Raw genomic sequence first — 24,366 nt, 5'->3', positions numbered from 1 at the left:
TACAAGGCTGTAGCGGCTCCGCCACTGATGGGTGCTGCAATCGCGAGCGATCACGACTCCATTTTTTTAATTCCTGCATACAAACAAAGATCGCGTGACGTCGTCGTGTCACGTGAGACAAAAAAGTGGTCTGACGAATCAGAGGCCACGCTCCATGATGCGTTCGAGGTCACAGACTGGGACATGTTTAAAGGAAGCGCCAGTGACGTCAGCGAGTACGCTGATACCGTTGTGAGTTACATAACAACAGTTGCAGACGGTATTGTCCCCACAAAGAAGGCGCGGGTTTTCCCAAACCAGAAACCTTGGGTGGACAGCACTATAAAAGCAGCCCTGAACTCACGCACCACGGCTTATAACCTGGGCAGAGAGTCAGGAAATATGGAAGAATACAAGGCTTCAGTCTACACTCTGTGCAAGGCTGTTAAACTTGCTAAGAGGACATATGCTGAGAAACTGGAGACACAAATGGCACAAAACGACACAAGAGGCTTGTGGAGGGGACTGAAGACAATAACTGACTACAAAGTCAGCGCCCCCTCAATGGGGAGCGACGACGCCTCTCTCGCGGACAAACTCAACTCCTTCTACGCTCGGTTCGGTGTAGACAGTGTCGCCGCTAGCCCTCTGGCTAGGGACGTCACTGGCGCACCGGCTGTTGTGGAGGGGGGGGGGGAACCACGGGGGGGCGGGGGCGCTCTCTCGTTGTCGGAATACAGTGTGAGAAGAGCATTTATGCAGGTGAACACCAGGAAGGCTGCTGGCCCAGATGGTATAACAGGACGCATACTTAAGTCCTGTGCAAACCAGCTTGCCCCGGTGTTCACCGCCATATTTAACCAATCCCTGGCGGAGTCAGTAGTCCCTGCCTGCTTCAAGATGTCTACCATCATCCCTGTACCGAAGAAACCCTCCCCAACATGTCCAAATGACTACAGACCGGTGGCACTCACCTCTGTGGTCATGAAATGTTTCGAGAGGCTGGTCAAGGACCACATTTGTGCCTCCCTCCCCAGTGATATGGACCCTATGCAATTTGCATACAGGACAAACAGGTCCACTGACGACGCGGTCTCCCAGGTACTGCACAGCACTCTCTCCCACCTTGACCGTCAGAAGGGGGGCTATGTGAGACTGTTGTTCATTGACTACAGCTCAGCGTTCAACACCATAGTCCCCACCAGACTGGTGGACAAGCTGATCGAGCTAGGTCTGAGCTCCGCCCTGAGCGCCTGGGTACTGGACTTTCTGAGTGAAAGACCCCAGGCGGTCAGGGTGGGGGGTCAGACCTCCAACACCATCACCCTGAGCATCGGGTCCCCCCAGGGCTGTGTTCTAAGCCCCCTGCTGTACTCACTCTACACACACGACTGTGTGGCCAAGTTCAGCTCCAACTCCATAGTGAAGTTCGCAGATGACACGGTGGTGGTGGGACTGATCTCGGACAACGACGAGAAGGCCTACCGGGAGGAGGTTGAGGTACTGGAACGTTGGTGCCAGGACAACAGCCTGCTCCTGAACATTGGTAAAACCAAGGAGCTGATCGTGGATTATAGGAGAGGACAGCAGGAGACACACACACCACTGATGATTAACGGGGCTACCGTGGACAGGGTGAGCAGCTTCAAGTACCTGGGGGTCCACATCTCAGAGGATCTGACATGGTCAACACACATAGACACAGTAGTAAAGAAAGCGAAGCAGCGCCTCTACCACCTGAGACAGTTAAGGAAGTTCAGAGTATCGGGGAAGATACTCCAGTCCTTCTACTCAGGAGCTGTAGAGAGCATCTTGACCGGAAACATCACTGCCTGGTATGGGAACAGCACGGCACAGGACAAGAAGGCCCTACAGAGAGTGGTGCGCTCAGCCGAGCATACCACGGGTATTGCGCTACCTCCCCTGCAGGCTCTATACAACAAGAGGTGCAAATCCAGAGCCTGCAGGATAATGAAAGACCCCCACCACCCCAATAACAGCCTGTTCCAGCTGCCTGCGAACCCCAGCTACTAGGACGGAGAGGCTTAGGCTAAGCTTCTTCCCCCAGGCCATCAGAGCCTTGAACAATGAACATTGAGAGACACAGAAAACTGAACTATCCACACACAAGCACACACAAGCACACACAAGACACGCACGCTGAGCACGCTCACACACTAGCAGCCACTTTAACACTCATGCCGCACACACGCACACTTATGGCCAGAGGAAAGGCCACTTTAAATTAGTAAAACAACAGGAACAGTGTATTGCACTACTAAAGCTACCTAGCATGTCCTATATGCTCTGTAAATACTATGTACAGATACCGAGATGGCACACCATGTTACCTGTTTATTGCACTGTTGTTTTTTATTGGATTCTATTATATGTTGTACCACTGTATTTTTAATGGATTCTATTATATGTTGTACCATTGTATTGCACATCGTCGCGGGCAAGACCAGCCGCATTTCATTGTATACCTGTATGCCGTGACAATTAAAACTCTTGACTTGACTTGACTTGACTTGAGTACTCCTGTTAGCTGTAGGGAATCAATTCCCCCGAAGATCCAATTCCAAAGAAAAGAGCAAATTCCTGCACACACTTAAGTTATAACATCCCACTCTGTGGAAATCTCTATACCTAGGATGACCAGAGATACAGACACCATTGATGCGTTCAAGGCCCAACTGAAAATGCATCTTTTTGGGTTGGCCTTTGAAATTTAGACCTATGTAAAGCACCTTGAGATCCAAAAGGCAATATGTATATAAATCCATTGATTGATTGATCACCTCTGCATTGATTTACATTAAATACATTACAGCTCATAGTCCACAGCTGTGTTGGAGGCGTGATCACATACAGTCCATTAATTCAAGATTCTCTCAACTGGTAAAACACATCTATAGTCATAGACATTCAAAATCCCCCTGATATGACACCACTTTTCTTCAGGTTAGTGGTAGCCTATATATATATACATAAGACATAGCGCAAATCCATAAATGTACATAAATGCCCCATATAATACCTATAACTTTAGATTAACTAAAAAATATATCTATGAACCCAAATGAAACGATATAGGTTGTTAGTTGTTACAGTCCAGTAGTAGATGACGGTTAATGCAACAAATGTATGCCAAACGCCATTAAAACGAATACAGAAGAAGAAATTAATATTGACGGCCATGCCAGATGCGTGATTTATTTCCGTAGCTTATGTGTGCGATGACGCTCTCTGATTGGCTAGCCGCCAGCGAAGACCCTCTCTGATTGGTTTAGCGCCGAAGGGTCTCTTCCGCCTTGTACATATATATTCTCTGCTTCAAAGTGGTTATGCTTTGGCCCTCTTTCGAAGTGGGTTATGCTTAGAGTTAGGGTTAAGGTTAGGGTTAGACCGTTAGGGTTAGGCGGAAGAGACCCTTCGGCGCTAAACCAATCAGAGAGGGTCTTCGCTGTACGCGGCTAGCCAATCAGAGAGCGTCTTCGCACACATTGGTAACGGAAAAAATCACGCATATCCATAGTCCCTTTGGCCACCTTCACTGGACACGATAAAAGAAGGAAGGGTCATCGCGTCAGTTAATGCAACAAATTGCCGAATATTCTGACATCCGAGGTAATAAACTGTGTATATGGCATAAACGAGGCGATCCCATTCAACTCAATGTCGGAAGAAGTGAACGTTTCCACACTTGGCACCAATGTGCGTTCAGGCGCTACACAGTGACGCAATGACCCTTCCCTCTTTTATAGTTTCCATGGTCATATCGCCATTCTTCCTCAAGTTCAGAACCATCGCGCAGCGCGAGACACCTGGGCGTGGGAGTTTGGAGCCGTCGCGCGTGCTGTGATCGGCGTTGTTGTTGCTTATTTTGACGTCGTGAAATGTTTGAAATGGGGGACACAGGACACAAGGGACACGCGAATCGGTGTGTGAGGTATTTTTGGCCTAGTACGCTGTCTACCGGTGCCGTTGGTTTGGTAAGTACTCCTGGAATCAGGGTTTTTGAAAACAATGCTTATGCAGCGCATAGATATACATGTCTTATTGTTATTGTGTCGTTATGGCCTCTCTGGCTTTTGTAGGGTAATGTACTAATCGAGACGACCGTGTCGCTATTGACAATTTGGATGGATGTTTACCATAACTACATAACCGATAATCAGATCCGACGACTGGTGGCGTCTCAAGGCTTTCTTTTCTATGTTCTATGTTCTATGGAGCTGGTCAAAGTTATGTTTATTGTCATTTTTCCATTGACATGGAAGCACGATATACAGCACTCGGGTCTCGGTTATAGCCATTTGATAAACTAGAATAACTACTAAAATAAATAAATACTGATCCTCATGACTATCTGTATGTCATGTATGTCATATATGTCTATATGAATTGAAAATGGGGGACCCTGATGGAAACAAGACAAACGTCTTTCTCAGGTCTGCATCCCCTTAACAATTGTATGTATTGAGCCGTACTGTATTGTACCCATTCTGCAATCTGTTAAATAAAGTTTTCATTCATCATTCATTCATGACAGACGTACAAACTGAGTCAATAAATCAAGAGTTTGCTTAAAGCTGCTGCATGAAAAGTGTCCTTGTTGGACTTTTTAACACATTAACTGCCACGCTTATATCCATCAGGGGTAGGCAACCCTAGGCACGCGTGCCTGCGGGGGCATTTTCATAGGCACAGGGGGCAGCATAAAAAAAATATTATAATTTTTTATTTTTTGCTTTGAAATATTATAGTGAAATATTTTGCCCTGTTGTCGCATTTATCTTGTTGAAATCCTCCCACAGGTTCTTTTTACTACCACATATTTAATTGAGACCCTTTGATTTATTGATTGATTGAAAACTTTATTAACAGATTGCAGAATGGGTACAGTACAGTACAGCTCAATACATACAATTGTTAAGGGGATGCAGACCAGAAAAAGACTTTCGTCTTGTTTACATCAGGGTCCCCCATTTTCCAATTCATCGTAACATATATGACATACAGATAGACAGTACTGCTACATCTATACATTTATGAGATAACAGATTTGCAAATACAGTACTGTTTGTGATACGAAAAGAGTCCAGAAAAGAAGTATATACATTTGACGTAGAAACTGTACATTGGAGGAGGTTGGGTAGGTGGGGGAGGGGGGGGGGGTACTGTACATTTGAGGTGGGTGGGGGGGGGGGGAGGGGGGAGGTTGTGTAGGAGGGGTGGGTGGGGGACACTGTACAACTGTACAAGCAAAACTGTACATTGGAATATTGACAAGACCATACTTGGTAATTTTTACTGTACATTGGAGGGGGTTGTTAGGACATTTACAGGGGCCAGTTTCGAATTGCAGTCTCCCGTAGGTGTTTTTTGAGTGTTTTTGAAAGTGGGTAGTGATTCACATTCCTTTACAGCTTTGGGTAGGGCGTTCCACATTGATGTGGCATAATTGCGAAGCGTGTTTAGTCCCTTGTTTGAGCCGAATCTGGGTTTAACATGATTTGTGGAGCTCCCTCTGGTGTTGTGATCGTGGTATTCACTGACCTTTGGGAAGTATTTTGACATTGTACATGGGTACCTTGGTTGTGTAGTGTATCTTGTAGACCAGGCCCATTGCAAGTTGCTGTACTCTGTCGTCTACTCTAAGCCATCCTAGGTTGTCAAAGTGGGCAGGGGTGAGGTGGGTTCTAGGAGTAAGGTCAAGCAGTAGTCTGACCAGTTTGTTTTGAGATGTTTGTAATTTTGTTTTTGCGCCTTTGAGGCAGACCAGGCTGCAGAAACAAATTAGTGGGGGGGCATAACATTTTCTCGGGGGGGCACAATAGAGCTGCCGCGGTATTGATATTTTCCTTACCGCACGAATTTGCGAAATATTTCCTACCGAATATATTGCCGCAAGCCGCAAGCCAACTTTATTATTATGATAAAAAACAGCTGTGACGCGGTATTCAGCCTAACTCTGCGGTTATTACCGCACAGTGCGCACAAAAAAAAAAAAAGGTTTGAATGCATTTTCTTTTTTTTTAGTAGTCTACTCTTATAGCCTGCCTCTAGTCTAATGGCGCTTTTCCACTGCATAGTACTAGAGATGTTCCGATACCATTTTTTCCTTTCCGATCCGATTCCGATACCTAAGCTTTGGGTATCGGCCGATACCGATACTTATCCGATACCAGTGCATACATTAAAAAAATAAAAAAATATTATATAAATTATAAAACGTTTTTTTTTTAATACAGCTACTGTTTTATATATACTGTTTTTTAGTAATAACTATAAAGTAATGGTATTTATTCAACAACAGGTGATTGTATAGATTAGTATTAGTATCAGTAATTGAAAACTATCTCAATGAGTTCACCCACGGAAAGGTTGTTGGCACATTAGTTCCACACGGACATTATTCGTTGCTGCACTTGCTTCCACAAGAAGGCTCCGTTTAGTACCAGAGGCTCTGTTGTTGTGATTTTTGCACAATAAATATTCAACATTCTCTTTTGAGACTCCGCCTCAGACTCTTATCATTTGGCACTAAAAGCTAAACATTGTCGCCGATATGGCTGTCCGCAACATGTCATTAATTGTGTACGCGACGTGCAATTGTGCAATGACAACGTTACCGTGAGCTATGTTAGCTAGCATGAGCTACCGCTATATGGAAAGACTGTAACGTTACTGCCGGTGACATTGTGATTTAACTTGGAATACTCCTTTGCCAATTTGCTGTACTTTGCTTGCAGATCTGCAGCCATTATTGCTGGATTATGTGAATAGCCCCAACTTTAGCCAAGGTAACGTCAAAGCTAGCTTTCGGTTAGCTGTTCAATGCTAATAACACCAGCCACCAAGCGAACTCATCAGAGCTCCCCGTCAACAGCGCTGTCGGGACAATGGCATTTTAAGAAAGTATCTGCTCTGCTGTTAATGGCAATTGACACTTTAATTCACGGTCGATTAAGCACACGTTTGTTTTATAATGCTCACCCAGCGAAGTATGAGTATATAAAGTATCTACAGAGCCCAACGTCCGCAGTGTTGTTGATAAATTACGTCATGGTATCGGAGCGCAACATTAGAGGGTACTCGCCGATACCGATACCAGCATTTTAGGCAGTATCGGCGGCATTTCCGATACTGGTATCGGTATCGGAACAACTCTACATGGTACCTACTCGACTCGACCCGCTTTAGGCACCTGGTACTTCGTTCCTTTTCCACTGCAGCCAGGTACTACTCCGTTTGTCTCCGTGTGGGGATGCAGGCGGGGCCGCTCGCTTGTGTACACTGAAAGCTCCGTGGGCATAGATGTCCGAGGGCTTGCAGCAAGCCAGAGTTTAACACAGTTTCAATCAATCAATCAATCAATAACAACATTAACCAGACTCTCGTTGCGTCTATTCTGCCAAAGCTAACGTTACCTCTCATTGTGTATTCTACCAAGCAAACCCGGGTTTAACGTTACCTAGAGCTGCCGCGGTATTGATATTTTCCTTACCGCACGAATTTGCGCAATATTTCCTACCGCCGCGGTAATTACCGCACAGTGCGCACAAAAAAAAAAGTTTGAATGCATTTTTTTTTTTTTTAGTAGTCTACTCTTATAGCCTGCCTCTAGTCTAATGGCGCTTTTCCACTGCATATTACCTACTCGACTCGACCCGCTTTAGGCACCTGGTACTTCGTTCCTTTTCCACTGCAGCCAGGTACTACTCCGTTTGGGGAATGGGGATGCAGGCGGGGCCGCCGCCGCTCGCTTGTGTACACTGAAAGCTCCGTGGGCATAGATGTCCGAGGGCTTGCAGCAAGCCAGAGTTTAACACAGTTTCAATCAATCAATCAATAACAACATTAACCAGACTCTCGTTGCGTCTATTCTGCCAAAGCTAACGTTACCTCTCATTGTGTATTCTACCAAGCAAACCCGGGTTTAACGTTGTTACCTCTCGTGTATATCGGCTGACTGTAGTATTAGGCTAATCACAACAACAAACTTAACACATCAGCGATCTTGTTGTGACACTAAACTCTCCGCTCGGTGGTAAATTGGGTTGATGTCGGTTTTGTTTCATCAATAAATAAGGCAGAATACACAGTGAATCCATTCTTTTTTGTTTATTGCACTTGGTTCTGTCGCAAACAAATCCTGAATGAAATGCATCCTTAGCGAGGCAGTAAAGATGGCGGCGCGGCGTTCTGTTTTCGTTCAGAGGCTACAAAGTGTGACGCGTCGAGTAGGGGGTATCTGCAGAGCCGCAGAGCCAGGCTGGACCAATAGGGTCGCTTGGAACCGAGTAGGGTATATCTGCAGAGCCGCAAGCCGCAAGCCAACTTTATTATTATGATAAAAAACAGCGGTGACGCGATATTCAGCCTAACTCTGCGGTGAGCGTGATGCAACAGCGATACCGCGGTAATGCGGTTATCGCGGCAGCTCTAACGTTACCTCTTGTGTATATCGGCTGACGGTAGTATTAGGCTAATAGTAATAACAACAACAAACTTAACACATCAGCGATCTTGTTGTGACACTAAACTCTCCGCTTGGTGGTAAATTGGGTTGATGTCGGTTTTGTTTCATCAATAAATAAGGCAGAATACACAGTGAATCCATTCTTTTTTGTTTATTGCACTTGGTTCTGTCGCAAAGACGCAAACAAATCCTGAATGAAATGCATCCTTAGCGAGGCAGTAAAGATGGCGGCGCCGGCGTTCTGTTTTTGTTCAGACTTCAGAGGCTACAAAGTGTGACGCGTCTCTCTTCTGACCAGTCAGTGGTCTGCAATGTTTCACATGACTTTTCTGGTACCACTTCTACCCAATAGGGTTGCTTGGAACCGAGTAGTGTATATCTGCAGAGCCGCAAGCCGCAAGCCAACTTTATTATTATGATAAAAAACAGCGGTGACGCGGTATTCAGCCTAACTCTGCGGTGAGCGTGATGCAACAGCGATAACGCGGTAATGCGGTTATCGCGGCAGCTCTAGGGCACAATGGTTTTTCAACACAGGTTCCCTTTTATACGTTTCAGCTGGGACAACGGCGCTGTGGCTTGCTTGGCGCTGCCCACGGTGCTGAACTAAACAGCAGAGAGGCAATTGAAAAATCTAATTTCTCTCTATCTTAAGAACATTCACTTATACAAAAACAGACTGAACGGATATATATAACAGACCTGCTGGGGCAGCGGACTGAGAGCAGGGGACACAAACAGGCTGGATAAGATGGTCAGGAAGGCCAGTAGCGTGGTTGGGGTGGAGCTGGCTGCTGGACTCTAGCAAGGGTGGCTGAGAGGCGGAACCTTGCTAAGCTCCAGGCCATCAGGGAAAACCCCTCCCACCCACTATACACAGACATGGCTGACAGGAGGAGCATGTTATAGGCTCACACTACCTAAATGCAGCACTGAACGGCACAGGAAGTCCTTCATTCCGACAGCCATCAGACTATACAATGCATCACTGTGCCTCACTGCATCACTGAGCACAGAGTGACAGTTACCATCTTCCTGGACTCTTATTTTTTAAACAGCACTGTGCAATATTACACCTACTGTAGACTTCAGTATATGTTTACTGTATTTATTTACTGTATCTTTTATTCTATTTTTATTCTATTTCATTTTATTATATTCTTAGGCCATTTGTTTTGTTATTCTTATTCGTGACTTGTTCTGTCAAAAAAATTTATGTTGAGTGATTTGCAGTGTCAAATTTCCCTCAGGATAATACATTTCTATTCTATATCTTTGAAAAGTCTCCATTTATTCAACACTTCTGAATTCACTGACAAACTGAACTGAACTGACAAAAATAAGGTGCATAAAAAAGCAAACAAAATTCCTCCACAGGCTACTCACCATAGCGGCAAGCAGCGTTTGGGGACAGAGTGAAATCTTCTTAAACACTGCCCCTCCACTCATTCCTGAACTTTTTTGTTAAGTCCTTCTCAAATGCCAACTGAATTAAATTGGCCTTGCGTCGATGAAGCATACCTACTAAGGCGATGTTCTGTAAAAGACGTTCTTGAGGGTAGAAAACGAATTCTCACAGAATGCCGTGCTAGCTTCAGTAGTGTTGTTGTTGACATCAGTGCCCACTAGGGCTGTCCCCGACTAAGGATCTGGACAAGCCGGTCTGCTAGGTTCTTGAGTGCACCCCCTACCCCATCAGGGGCACCCTTGCCATGAGATGCCTCTGAGAAGTTCCAGGTGACATATTCAAACCCTCTCATGAAAGGCACTGTCGAGGCCAGATAGAATGCCGTCTTGTTGCGGTACTGGGAGGTGGGTCCATCTGAAATAAAATGGATGTGCTTCACTTCTGGATGTTCCTCCCGGATGGACTTGAGCACTGGATTAAGATGAGCCCACGTTGCAACAGCATCATGTTTTAGGGACGCTGACAGAGACGCAAAAGACTCCACACGTCCCCCACTCAGGTATTTGACCCCAGTATGAAGCGTCACTTGCTGGTTCCCGCCACCAAAGTGGGTGTCTTTCACTTCCCTGGTGTACTTACAGCTGTAGTTCTCACTGTAATCAATGTGGACGGCCACCTCTTTCTCAGTAAGGTTCTCCTTGAGTGACTTCAGCCTCTGGAACTGGTGCTGGATGTTATACACATGAATGGCCAGTTTATTTACATGGTCCTTAGTAGGGGTGGACGGTATAAACGGTATACGGTATAAACGGTATGAATTTGCTCTACGGTATGGATTTTGCCTATACCGTGTAACCGGTAGTGCAGCTCTAAAATAGCAATGACGTCATGTAACCACAGCGCGACTATTTCACTCGCATTTGCCCCTAAAAATAGATAGAATTAGTCATAGATAATAGATATGTGCGAACTGGAAAAAGTTATTTAGGAGGCTTCGCGCAGTGCCAGCCCCTCCCGCACGCATGTAAACACGGGTCTACTAGTAGTCTAGTGGGACGGGACGTCTCCCTGAGCTAACGTTAGCTTAGCTACCGTTACAAAATGACCCAGTCAACTATTCACTTTTAGTTTAATACATGATGAGGCATTGTCTAACCGAACGGTATCTAGTCGGCCAGCTACCGATAGCTCCTGACATCAACAAACGCTCCATCAAGTCTAGTAGAGAGTAGACGTGTATGATAGCTCCGTTAGCCGTTAGCTCACGTTAACGCAAATTAGTTCACCGTTCAAAACGAAATGTCCCATTGAACTAAATAATTCACTGAGGCGTTGTATTAACGTTATATATCCGGCTAGCAGTAGCTACAGATAGCTCCTGATATCAATGTCTTATAACACTGATTCGATGCGTATTCGAGCTGAGGGCTTGCTGAGCACAGTTAAGTAACGTTATGCCAATAGGGTCCAGGTGCAGCGCCGGAGAATCCTGGCCGTAGCTCTGCTCGAGGCTACTCGAGTATAGGTCCAGATGCAGCTCTGGAGAATCCTGGCCGTAGCTGGAGGCTACTAGAGTACACACAGACAGTGGAGCTTGTTGCGTGGTGGCGATGTCTCGCAGATAATACAAGTACAAGTCTAATTATATAATATATATATTTTATATAAAAAAAAAAAAAAATTATCAAAAACGATGATACCGTGATATATACCGTTACCGTCTATGCTTCAGATTATACCGTGATATAAATTTTAGACCATACCGTCCACCCCTAGTCCTTAGTGAGGTCAACAAGTTTGTCGATAGATGTGTGTCTTCTCCAGTGCTGTGTTTTTGACATTCGTCTCCTCCAGTGCACCATCTTTTCCCTTTTTTGTGATTTTACCTGTCCGGGTAACCCACTGGTCCCAGGAAATTATGTTTCCCTTGGTTGATGGATCAATAGTTGTAGGGAAGGTTTTGCCTTGGCATTGAATGCACCTTCTGTACATGCATTCCACATCACTTGAGCTGCAGACACAGGACTCAACTATTTCAGTTGTGGATGGTGTGGCAACAATCCCAAGCTGGTGAAGCTTCTTGATTTTGAATAGGAAATTCTCGTGGATTTTGCAGGCACAGGTTTCTCTTTGGGAAACGTTGGGTCTCACGATCCAAAAGGGCTTCAGTCTGCAGAACTGAGCCCTTGAGAGTTTGTAGCGAGGGTGCTGACTGAGAAATTTAACATGTAGTCTCTCCATAGTGTCAGTCAGTGCCCTCTTCCTGAACACTTGTCCTTTCTTGCGGACTTCCCCTGTTTTGCCATTGATGACGGTTGAGTTGTCATCCTGGTGCAAGAAACGACTCACAACATGTCCCATCAATCGTCTCTGGCTGTTGTTGGGCAGGGTCTTGGGCTCTCTCCGGTGGGTGGCTCTCTTCTCAATGGTGCCTATCAAAGGTGCTGGTCCTTTTTTGTTTTTTTCTTGTAGCCTTCTAAGCTGCTTCGTTAGGTTAGAGTATTTTCGGGACTGGATTTCCAGTTGATCTTTTGTCGCCCTCAGTTTTGACCTCAGTGAGGTTATGGTTGCCTCCCTTTTTCTTCCTGCTTTGGGGGTGGAGGTCTGCTCTGGTGTTGGGCAGTTCAAAGGTGGCTCGGGAGGCCTTGGTACTACCTGGACATCCTGCATTCTCCTTTTTCTTCTTGCTTTGGGGGTGGACGTCTGCTCTGGTGTTGGGCAGTTTGATGGCAGTTCTGGGGGGCTTGGTGGTACCGGTAGGCCTACATCTTGCTCCAGTACCTGTGCGGCATCTGGCTCATTGATGGAGGGAGGGGTCAAATCCAAGATGGCATTCAGTGTTTTCTTTTTAGCATAATGCCTGTTCGAATTTTCTCTCCATTGTTTTTTTTTCCTTTCATATTGTTTGGAGGTAAGATCTTCCATTTTCTTGATCTTACCATTTTCCTTTCGTTTTTGATATCTAGAAATGAAAAGGAAGCATGCCATAAAATTAGGAAAAACATCTAGAAATGAAAAGGAAGCATGCCATAAAATTAGGAAAATATAGGGCTGACCCCTATTAATCGATTAGTCGACTAATCGGTCGAAAGGGGCCGTAGTCGACTGGCCAACCTCTTAGTCGAATATAAAAGATTATTAATATATATATATTTTTTTTAATATTTTTTTTCAAAAGAAAAGATGCATAGAAGCGTGGCTAACGCTAATGGCACGCATACCAGAGGCTAACTGCCTACGAAAACAGGCACAGAGGCACTGAAAGAGGATTTCACCCATCTAATGAACACACTATACTAGACAAATATCAAGATGTATCCATCAGTGGACCAATTGCATGCTTTTGCAGAGGACAAGACGCCTTCAGTCGACTCCTTCAGACATTAAGCACCCCCACAGCCCAAATGGAATGATTAAATTTTTTTAAGTCGACCAATAGTCGACTAACGGCAAATTTTGGCCAATCCTAGTCGACCATCCAAATCCTTAGTCGGGGACAGCCCAGGATAGACCCTACACTATGCACTGGATGGCTTATGTATGGTGTGTGTAACTGAGGGGTACAATTCCCTGACTGTATTGATAAGTATGGTATCATTAAACCACTACCGCTTTATGTACTTTAATTACTGGCCATACAGTACATGATATATAAATATGATGAACACTTCCCACAATGAATCGGTTCCACACAAAGTGGTAATTAAGTATTTATTGCAGCAAAAGGTACATAATATACTTCTCTATTTTACTTTGGATGCGCTTATAAGGCAAAGGAATGTGCGTAGGCAAATCAATAATGAATGTCCATTCTCTGGTTACGCAGGAGGTAATTATACAACCTGAATCTTAGGGAATTATATCTATGGTACACTAGTAATATATATAGCGGGAGATACTGGAAGGGTCCCCCCGGTTGTAAGCCAGCAGGGGTAGAGGATCTGTCGGTAGTAGAGAGTCTGGTCAACGATGACTAAGGAGACTCCAAGTACAGGAGACGGTGCAATAGTCTCTTGATCCACAGACGAATACAGCTGTTCTCCGTAGACTGTAGCTCCACAGTGAAGAAAGCTAGCCGGCCTCAGGCTCTCTGAGGCGCAGACTCGACGTGGCTCCTCACAGGGTAAATCCCACACGTGTAGGCGTCGGCGATTCTCCGCTCCATAAATCACAGGACCAAAACAAATATAATCCAGCCGCAAAGGGCTATGTAGTCATCGGGTAGATTAATCCAGTGTACATGTCCACACGGTTCTCGTCTAGGTCTCCTCGGGTGAAAGCGCCATGAAAGCAGCCCAGCCTGGATAAGCACTCTAGCTGATACGAGGAAGCGTTGGTGATGCTGGTCACTGTAGAACTTTAGCCGCACGATACACTATACACAAATAGACTATTACTGACTTAATAGAAATATGTCGCACTTGACGGTATAGCGCCAAACTCTGACAATTCAGTTATTAATTCGCACGCGGTCTCAATGCTCTATTTGGGGCCAAACAGGCCATACTTCACCGCACGTTGTATCGTGGGTGAGGCTTCAACTTATTGGGTAACTCTACTTCTGTATTCACCTGCGCCATATTTATATGCACGGCGAACAATCTAGTGCCAACCTCATTTCTGTCTCGTATCCCTGGGCAAGGCCGGGCATGTACAGACATGTCTTGACGGTGGCCTTGAACCTGACTCTGGAGGCATGGCCCTGGCGCCTGTGGACCGCTGTCCAATAGGAGAATGAAATATTATGGTCTGTACTAGGCTAAAGGGATATTCCGTGTATATGTACAAAGAATACACAAGGGATATCAAACGATATACAAATATTATGCAATATATATCGATCAATAAATATATATATTCGGTTTAATCTGATCCTTTGTAACAGCCGCCTCCTAATTAGTCCCACCTAATTAGCTAAGCAGAGACAGATTAACCGCTCTGTCCACTACTCAATGTCTGTTGTGAGGGGTCGGGCAGTTCACAAAGTCAGGGGTCATGGTCGTCATTAAGCGAGTCGGGGAGCCTTGGCGACTCTATCAGCCTCGCCACGGGTCGGTTGTAGGTCCGCCCTTGGACGAGCAATTCTGCCGCTCTGACCTTTCCGTCGGCACCAGTGGTCACTTTGCTTACGCGGCCGGCCGGCCACGCAGCTCGGGGTAGTGACTGGTCTATGGTCATGACGACTGGACGGGATGAAGGGGGGCTTAGGAGGAAGCGGGCCTGAGACTGCTTTGATCTGTGCTTGGCTGTGCCTCCTCCTCCTCCGTCCGTTTCTCTTGTTTGCTCTGTACCCCGTCTGAAAAGGGGCCGGTGCCGGCCGCACCGTCAAGGAGTCGCTTGGGGTGCTAGGTTCCAGGTCAGCTACGTCTGAAGCGCAGCTGAGGGGGGTGGAGTTCCGAACTCCCTCTTGTGCCCACGGTTCTCTCACAGGCCTCTCGCTTAATATCAATAGCCTCTGCTGTACGAGGGAGTGGCCGGTGTCGCTCGCCTTTGTGTGTAGGCAGCGTGTAGACGTGGGTTGACTGTCAAGTCCGTAGAGGGGGCCCTGGAGCGTCCATCCCAGTCGGGTCTGAACCGCGACTGGGCATCCTTTGGGTCCGATGTGGGCCGCCTCAATTGGGAGAATGAGGTCCGCGTGGTCGGAGCCGATGAGCAGGGTCGGTGTGGCGCCGTCGATGAGCGGTATAGGTAGTTGACGTAGGTGCACATACTTGGCCATCAGCTGTGGGATGGGGTAGGTGTACTGCGACAGGCCTATGTCGTGGCTGGTGAAGACGTTGGTTATACTATACTGCTTCTCGGGCTGGTCCACCGCTGCTATCTTGAAGGAGACCTTTTCACCTTTTATGGTCTTCTGGTCCCTTCTGATGGTGCGTATGGTCATGTGCTGCTGCGGAAGCGAGGAGGAGAGTCTTTTCAGACCCATCGTCCAGGACGGCGTAAGTGTCCAGGACCTTGTCCTCGTAGCTCAGGAGCACTCTGACCACTTTGAGGAGCACTCGGGGGGGGTCCCGCTATGCTGGTCAATGTGGAGCACTCCTGTTGGTCGGTTGCCTTGGACCTTCTGGTGGGCTCCGCACCGTGCTGCGTGGTAAGCGGCGCCCGCCTGGGCCGCCCCTGCGCGGTAAGCGGCGCCCGCCTGGGCCGCCTCACGCCACTGGTCAACTTGGACGGGGTTCAGTGTCTTATATTCGGCACACTGTGCCAGCCAGTGTCCGCCGTCGCAGTAGGTACAGTAGGGAGCGGTCTGGTGGCTCTTCGGTACTGGTGCCACCGCCTCGGCATGGTACATTACCGTGACGGGCCCACTCTGTTGTCCTGGCTGACGCCTGTTGATGTCATGCAGGACCTCCAAGTGGGTGCCACCGCACCTGCTGCACTTCTTCTTCAAGCGGCACTCAGCTGCTAGGTGGCTGCGCGCGCAGCGGAAGCAGCGGCGGTGGTCCTTGATCCACTGACTCACCTCGTCCGTGGTCAGCTTCCCGAAAGTGTCGCATTGGTACAGCCGATGTTCTCCCTCACAGTACTGGCACTCAATCTTCCACTGGTCCTCTTTCGTCGAGGGGGTGTTGTGGTTCCTGTGCTGTGGTACTGATTCGGCTTGGTGCATAACGGTCACCAACAGACGGTTATCTGTTGATCCCCGAGGTCCGAGTCTTGGGCTTGATCCACTCCATACGAACGTGTCGAGTCGTAGGCTACTGACCTCCCTTGCGAGGAACTCAGATAGGTCTAGGAGGGATGCCTCTGGGCCGTTGGGGTCGCGGTGGTCTCTCTGCCGCCTGAAGCACTCTTGTCGGGCGGGAGGGAGCTTCTCTAGTATCCTCTCTACATTAGAGTTAGCGTACAGTTCATAGATCCCTTTTTCCTTTTGGGACCCCAGCATCCCTACCAGGGACTGTACCTTGATGGAGAGGTCATCTAATGCTCTGTTGTCTCTGGCTGGGGGGAGACGGTCAATGTCTCTTATCTCCTGTATCACATAGTCCCATATGCGTCCATAACGTTGGTCGAGGGCTACTAGAGCCGCGGTGTATGGGGTAGTAGAGCTGGAATATGCCAGCGCTATATTGTGCGCTCTGGGTAGAGCCATATGAAATCCGCGTTCACGGAATCGCGGACGGAATCGCGGAATTAACCAATAAAAATGGAATCAACTGCAAAACGTGGAATATTGCAGAATTTGGCCTAATCTGGACTGAAATTTCGTTTTTGGGTGGAACGTTTGGTGTACACGCGACCGGGGAGGCGGGGACGCTACAGCGTGTTACACACAACACAGCCGCGGTGCTCAAGCGTCTGGCTGCTTGTGTTAACATCGTCAAGAAGCTAAACTATTCCACAATAAGCCCTCAATTCAGAGCAGAACAGTATCCTAATGACTTTTATGCCTCCGGTGATAAGGTGTTTTGCTAATTCTGTCAACGTTCCGTGGACTGGACCATAACCAGCTATAACGTTAGGACGTTTAGCTTCTAGCTAAATCTAGTGCACCCATCCATTTGTTTAATGCAAACGACTGCCCTTTATAAACTAAATACACTTAAATAGCTATGTAACGTTATAGGACTATCTATGGAAATGATAGCTTCTAGAAGTTCTAGCTAAATCTGGTGCACCCATCAATTTGTTTAATGCAAACGATTGTCATTATACACTGCCCTTTATAATCTAAATAAACTTAAATAGCTATGAAACGTTATATTACATAGGACTATAGATGGAAATGATAGCTTCTTGCTAAATCTAGTGCACCCATCCATTTGTTTAATGCAAACTATTGTCATTATACACTGCCCTTTATAATCTAAATAAACTTAAATAGCTATGAAACGTTACAGTACATAGGACTATAGATGGAAATGATAGCTTCTTGCTAAATCTGGTGCACTCATCCATTTGTTTAATGCAAACGTTTGCCATTATACACTGTCCTTTATAAACGAAATAAACTAAACTAAAGGTGCCTAAATTATGCATTACTATATTTCATCACAATATAATAGATATAGCTAGGTTACTGACATTGTCATTGTGATAATGTCAGTAGTAGCTAGCTGTATCTATTGTTTACACTTGAAATATGTATTTTTATTTTGTCACAATATTAATTGAAAAATATTGTGTAAAATTGAACTGTATTTCTGAGTTGAAGCACTTAAAAACATTAAATGGACTGTTATATCTTATTCAATTGTGGACATTTATTCATTCCCACTTATTAGACACTATTTCTGATGGTAAAATGAGCATAAAAGGCAAAATACAGAATTCTGAAATATTAAAACGGAAAAAATGGAATTTGGGAAAAAATAAAATGGAATTTGGAAAATAATAAAACGGATTTCATATGGCTCTAGCTCTGGGCACCTTCAGGTGCTTGAGTAGGATAGCATACTTGTACGGTTCATCTGGTACGTCGGACAGCATAGTCTCTAAGCACATTCGTAGCTCTGTGTACTGTGCTCTGTTCTTGTGTGTGAAGTCCGGGAACGTCGGTGTGCCAAGGTACGATGCCATGGATGACTGGCACATCGGTGAGCGTTGGGGGAGAGGCCTCCTAGGCGAGTCTCCTCTTACGTGTCGTCTTGGGCTGGTACTTGGTGGGTACCAAGGGCCGGGTACCCAGGTGCTGTTCCTCGGGGCTGGCGGTGCGTCAAACTCACCCGTGAGTGGAGTCGGGGGTTTGTAGCGCAGGGCCTCGGGGCTGACTTCTGGGCTGTACTGGGCCTCCTGGTCCAGAGTACGTTGCTGCTGGTCGGGGCTGTACTGGGCCTCCTGGTCCAGAGTACGTTGCTGCTGGTCGGCTTGACATTCCTCCTCTTCCTCCTCCTCTTCCTCTGCTAGGACCTGGAGTCTTCTGTTCAGTCTCTCGGCGTGGTCCGGTTCTTCCCGGTTGCTGGGTCTCGTATGGACCGGCCGGGGAGGGGGTTCGGAGACGTGGACAGGAGCCTCCTGTTGGCGGGGTCCCGGGTCGCTTGGTCGGGTAGGGGAATGCGTCCTTGACCCTTGTCGTGACGATCTCCGGGAGCTCCGTGCGGAGAGAGGGGGTGTCGCCATGGCAACCAGTTTGTCCATCAGCTCCGCCTGCAGCCGGTCGCGCTCTGCCTCGCGCTGGGCATGGGCTGCGTCGCGCGCTGCTTCGCGCTGGGCATTGGCGGCGTCGCGCTGCGCATTGGCGCTGGCCTGGGCAGCGTCGCGCTGGGCATTGGCGCTGGCATGGGCGGCGTGGAGCTGTGCATTTGCGACGTCGCGCTGTGCATTGGCGGCGGCGTGCTGTGCATCGGCGCGGCTTCTTTCAATGTTCTCTTCCGTCTGAAGGCGTCTGGTCTCCAGTCTTATGCGGTCGTCTTCACTCCTTTGTTGCGCCTGGAAGCGCTCTCGCTCGGCTGCAAAATGTTCGCGCTCGCGCGTCTGTTGCGCTTGAAGTCGATCGCGTTCGGTGGAGGCTGCCAGGGTGGCGATGAGTGCCTGCGCCAGCATCTTGTCCGCCTTGCTGGGGGAAGACGCCGTTCGAGGCGATCGGCTCCCGGCAGTACTTGTTGGAGATCCGTTCTCCTGTCGCGTACCGAGGAGATCCATCTCCTGGGTGCGCGTCTCTTCTTGTGGTGGGTCGGGTTCCATCCCGGGAGGGCTTTCTTTATCCTGGAGCTCTCCGGGGACTACCTCGTCGACGTTGTCTGGGGGTAAAGTCATGTCATGTCCCTCCTGGTCCCCCCCGTGAGCTTGGTCAGTTACGTTAGAACCCACTGGGGTCTCTACTGGCGGGGTAGCCTGGTCGGTAGGGTTGGACATAATTTTACTATCCGCTTTAGTTATTTTATCCGCATTTAACTTCCCTTTAAAGCTAGGTATTGGACTGACAGTGTATGCCTCTAGATAGGGAGGTGGCTGTCGTCTGCGCTGCGGGCGTTCTAGCTCGGGAGAACCGTTTGTGGAGTGTTCATCATCGGCCATGTTAATATTAATATTATATTAATATTACGCTAATTCTTCTCCGGCTCGAAGGACCAATTGTAACTGAGGGGTACAATTCCCTGACTGTATTGATAAGTATGGTATCATTAAACCACTACCGCTTTATGTACTTTAATTACTGGCCATACAGTACATGATATATAAATATGATGAACACTTCCCACAATGAATCGGTTCCACACAAAGTGGTAATTAAGTATTTATTGCAGCAAAAGGTACATAATATACTTCTCTATTTTACTTTGGATGCGCTTATAAGGCAAAGGAATGTGCGTAGGCAAATCAATAATGAATGTCCATTCTCTGGTTACGCAGGAGGTAATTATACAACCTGAATCTTAGGGAATTATATCTATGGTACACTAGTAATATATATAGCGGGAGATACTGGAAGGGTCCCCCCGGTTGTAAGCCAGCAGGGGTAGAGGATCTGTCGGTAGTAGAGAGTCTGGTCAACGATGACTAAGGAGACTCCAAGTACAGGAGACGGTGCAATAGTCTCTTGATCCACAGACGAATACAGCTGTTCTCCGTAGACTGTAGCTCCACAGTGAAGAAAGCTAGCCGGCCTCAGGCTCTCTGAGGCGCAGACTCGACGTGGCTCCTCACAGGGTAAATCCCACACGTGTAGGCGTCGGCGATTCTCCGCTCCATAAATCACAGGACCAAAACAAATATAATCCAGCCGCAAAGGGCTATGTAGTCATCGGGTAGATTAATCCAGTGTACATGTCCACACGGTTCTCGTCTAGGTCTCCTCGGGTGAAAGCGCCATGAAAGCAGCCCAGCCTGGATAAGCACTCTAGCTGATACGAGGAAGCGTTGGTGATGCTGGTCACTGTAGAACTTACGATTGGTTCTATGTGTTGGGAATGTCTTATAAATTGTGCTAAAGGCTCTAATGATAGATCGAATAGTCCGGGACTAAGAGGGCAACCCTGTCTGGCTGAGCGTGATACCGGAAAGATTTCGGAGATGAATGTGCCTGTAGTAATCATGGCAGATGGGTCCTTGTATAGTACTTTAATCATATCAATGAATCCTTTTCCTAACCCCATCCTTTCTAATACTGCCCATAGAAACGACCATTCCAGCCTGTCAAATGCTTTCATAGCATCCAGGGATAGCATCGCCTTAGGTGTGGTGTCCTCATTGTCTGCATCTAGTACGTGCAGTATTCGCCTTATGTTATCATTGATCAGGCGACCTCTTATGAAGCCAGTTTGGTCCGGATGAACTAAAGACGTCATATGCTTTTGCAATCTGATGGCTAATATCTTAGAGTACAGTTTGACATCGGTTCCGAGAAGGCTTAAAGGTCGGTAACTACCGCACTCAGTGGGGTCTTTGTCTTTTTTGAGAAGGACTGAAATGAGTGCGATATTGTGGTGTTTATGGAAGCTCCCCTCCTTGACTGAGTATAAGATCATATTTAGTAATAAGGGTCCAAATATGTCCCAGCAAGAAAGGTACATTTCTGATGGGATACCGTCATTTCCCGGAGCCTTACCGTTTTTCATTCCGGATATGGCCTTCTTGAGTTCTTCTAATGTGATCGGTGCTTCTAACTGTTTAGCGTCGTCCTCCGAAAGTTTAGGGAGAGTAATTTGATTAAGATATGTGTCTAATTTGATTTGATCAAAGGTCGTTTCTGAATTATACAAGTCGGAGTAGAATTCTTTGAATGTATCGTTTATTATTTTGGGGTCTGTTACAAGTACTTGTTGTTTTCTAATGGCAGTTATATCTGCAAATTTTGCATTAATTCTTAATCGCATGGCTAATAGGTGACTAGGTTTAGAACCTTGGAAATACTGCTGTTGTCTTGTGCTGCGTATTTGCATTTCCGATTTTTGTCTGTATATTGCTTTGATCTCTGTCTTTAGAATGTTAACTTGGTTTTCTAGTCTAGTAGAGTTGTTGTATTTTAAAGAATTAAATAGCGTTGAGTAAAGCGTTTCCATTTCCGACAGTTTTGTGCATTGATTTTTGCGCAATATGGAGGAAAATCTATCCGTGAAATCCTTGATCATACCCTTTACCGACATCCATAATATTCTGGGGTCTTGCTCCGCGTTTGCATTATCCCGAAGGAATACTGTGAGAGCTTCTTTAAATTGTGTAATGAATTCATTGTTGTTAAGCAGCATAGTATTAAAACGCCATCTTGGGGCCCGGGAAGATAGTGTACCAAATGTTGCTTTCAGGATTAAGTAACAGTGATCTGATAGCGCATTGGGTATCATTTCCACTTCATATTTATCAAATATTCTCGGGGATGCAAAGACGTAATCAATTCTGGATAATGTGTTGTGTCTCGCCGAACGACAGGAGTACTTACGGTTCATGGGGTTAAGAGAACGCCATAAATCAATTACCCCTGTAGACTTTGACCAATCTTTTAATGCTTTAGATGAATTTTTTTGTTCGCTGGAAAAGGCAAGGTAAGATTTGTCCAACCTTGGATTCCAAATGGCATTAAAATCCGCACCTATTATATATGAGTACTCGGGATGGTTTAACATTTCTCCGGTTAGTGAAGTGAAGAAACCTACTTCGTACAAATTTGGGGCATATACCGCTGTCAACGCAATTTTCCTGTTATTATGTACAATCCTAGCTATAGTTATACGCCCCTCAGCATCCGACCATACCCCTTTCAATTCGATATTTAATTTACGTCTGACGACTATGGCTACACCTCTAGTTCTCGTACCAAAAGAAGAGTGACTAATATTATGGTATATGTTATCCGCTAACGTATTTATGTCTGCCTCTAAAATGTGCGTTTCGCTTAAAAGAGCCACGTCCACATGTTCTTTTTTCATCAGTGTGAGCACGCTTTTGCGTTTGTGTTGTTTGTTTATCCCACCGGTGTTCCATACCATTATATTCAAACTAGCCATAATCTATGCATGTTATTGTGTAGTTTTTGGTAATGCTTCTGGAGTGTGAAGCTTAGGCCTGCCGCGATAAGCAATAAATCGATTAATTGCTGCGATAATTAAAATGAATGCAATGATTTTGACGGGCGCGATTAATTGCTATTTGCGCGTTTGTTTTAATGAGGCGGAACCAGTGCCCCTTCTTCAGTCACTGTCCGTGTTGGGAGGCGGGCCGCTGACGTTACTAGAGTACAGCACGGGAGTTCCGTGGGGCAACGCCACATAGACATTTCTCAATAGTGTTGCTCCTTTTAACCAAGTAGCATTATTTGTAGTGTAACGTTAGCTATTTTTAGACCCAAGTAGTTACTCGCTACTGCCCGGAGAAACTGGACTGCTAAATAAAGATGAACGATAGAGCTTTGATTCTCATTCCATGCTAACAACATTAGCTAAATATCTAACAAACGAAATACAACGTATAGCATAGCTACAAGTACAACACAGAATAACGTTAATACAATTACATGCATCATTGTTTACAATGAACGGGTGGGGCTAGTCAAAGGACTGGACACGGGGACAAGTTAAACATGAATTAATTTATTATAACACTCCGGTAGTTTCGAGTCGTGCTGCAGTGCTTACGCACCACAGCTATTCTATTACTGCTTTGACGCTTCCTCCTCATCGTTGATTGCCTGTAGTAGCTGCATCTAACGTTAGTAGCTAACGTTAAAACTAACCGAAAGGTAGTTGTTCACCAACAATTTGTTTTATCATTAGCTCAAAAACAGAACCGGACGAGGCATGTTGTCGGCTCATAGTTTCTGCTTAGGATAATAACAACAATACTTCCGGTCCGGTCGGTGGGCTTCATAATAAAAGTCAAACACCGGAAAAGACGGAGCGGTGGGCTTCAAAATAAAAGTTTGGGGAAATAAATTTATCAAAAAAAATTCTCTAACCCGTCGCAATAATATCGCTTATCGCGATATTTTCGGGGGCAATTAATCGCCCAGCAAAATGTGTTATCGTGGCAGGCCTAGTGAAGCTACAATAGATGTACATCCAATTAATGAGGTCCCGTTGAGAGCCGAGCTTAAAAACATATATATATACAAATAAAAATCCCCTATTTTCCCCTCGCCCAGAGAGTCGTACAGGCCTGTGTTCCAAAAACACATCCTCCGTGAATGACTCTCCCCCTTAGTCCACCGGATTGCCCAAACTGAGCATTGTAATCCTAATATTCCTATGCTAATTGCCATAGGATCTAACATTTTCATTCTAATGCAATAGAATGTCGCTTTTGGTCTTGCACCTTCCCTTACTGTAAAGAAATATTGTGATAAATGACAAAAAATAAAAAAAGAGAATAAACTTTCATCGACATATTCTTTTGAACCCTCTACTAACATGTAGGAAAGTCAGGAAAAAGGAAAAGATTGTAGAGAAATATTGACACCTTAATGTGAAGAACAATGGAAAAGAACAATGTAAGATAAAAGACAAAGATAAAAAATAGAATAATGAGAGAAAAAAGAAAAAAGAAAAAAGAAAAGAAAGATATAGATAAGGAATGAGAGATAGAATAATAATCAACGTGGAGAAGCCACTAGAACCGA

At 46.0% G+C, this 24,366-nt stretch overlaps 1 protein-coding gene across 4 annotated transcripts in view; it reads left to right on the top strand.

Moving 5' to 3' along the window:
- Positions 1-3,764: 3,764 nt before the first annotated feature.
- The window catches only part of LOC311240243 (uncharacterized protein), a 201,509-nt gene continuing 180,907 nt past the window's right edge, over positions 3,765-24,366 (top strand). For all 4 annotated transcript variants that reach the window (XM_084328795.1, XM_084328794.1, XM_084328793.1 and 1 more), the window contains exon 1: positions 3,765-3,974. In XM_084328795.1, the coding sequence (XP_084184921.1) occupies positions 3,879-3,974 (96 nt within the window). In that variant the 5' untranslated portion in view covers positions 3,765-3,878. The remainder of the gene's footprint in view (positions 3,975-24,366) is intronic.

The sequence above is a fragment of the Notolepis coatsorum genome (genome assembly GCF_963971535.1).
Source record: "Notolepis coatsorum genome assembly, chromosome: 1".
Taxonomy (NCBI): domain Eukaryota; kingdom Metazoa; phylum Chordata; class Actinopteri; order Aulopiformes; family Paralepididae; genus Notolepis; species Notolepis coatsorum.
Note: the sequence above shows the minus strand (reverse complement) of the source record. Positions and strands in the feature narration are given on the sequence as shown.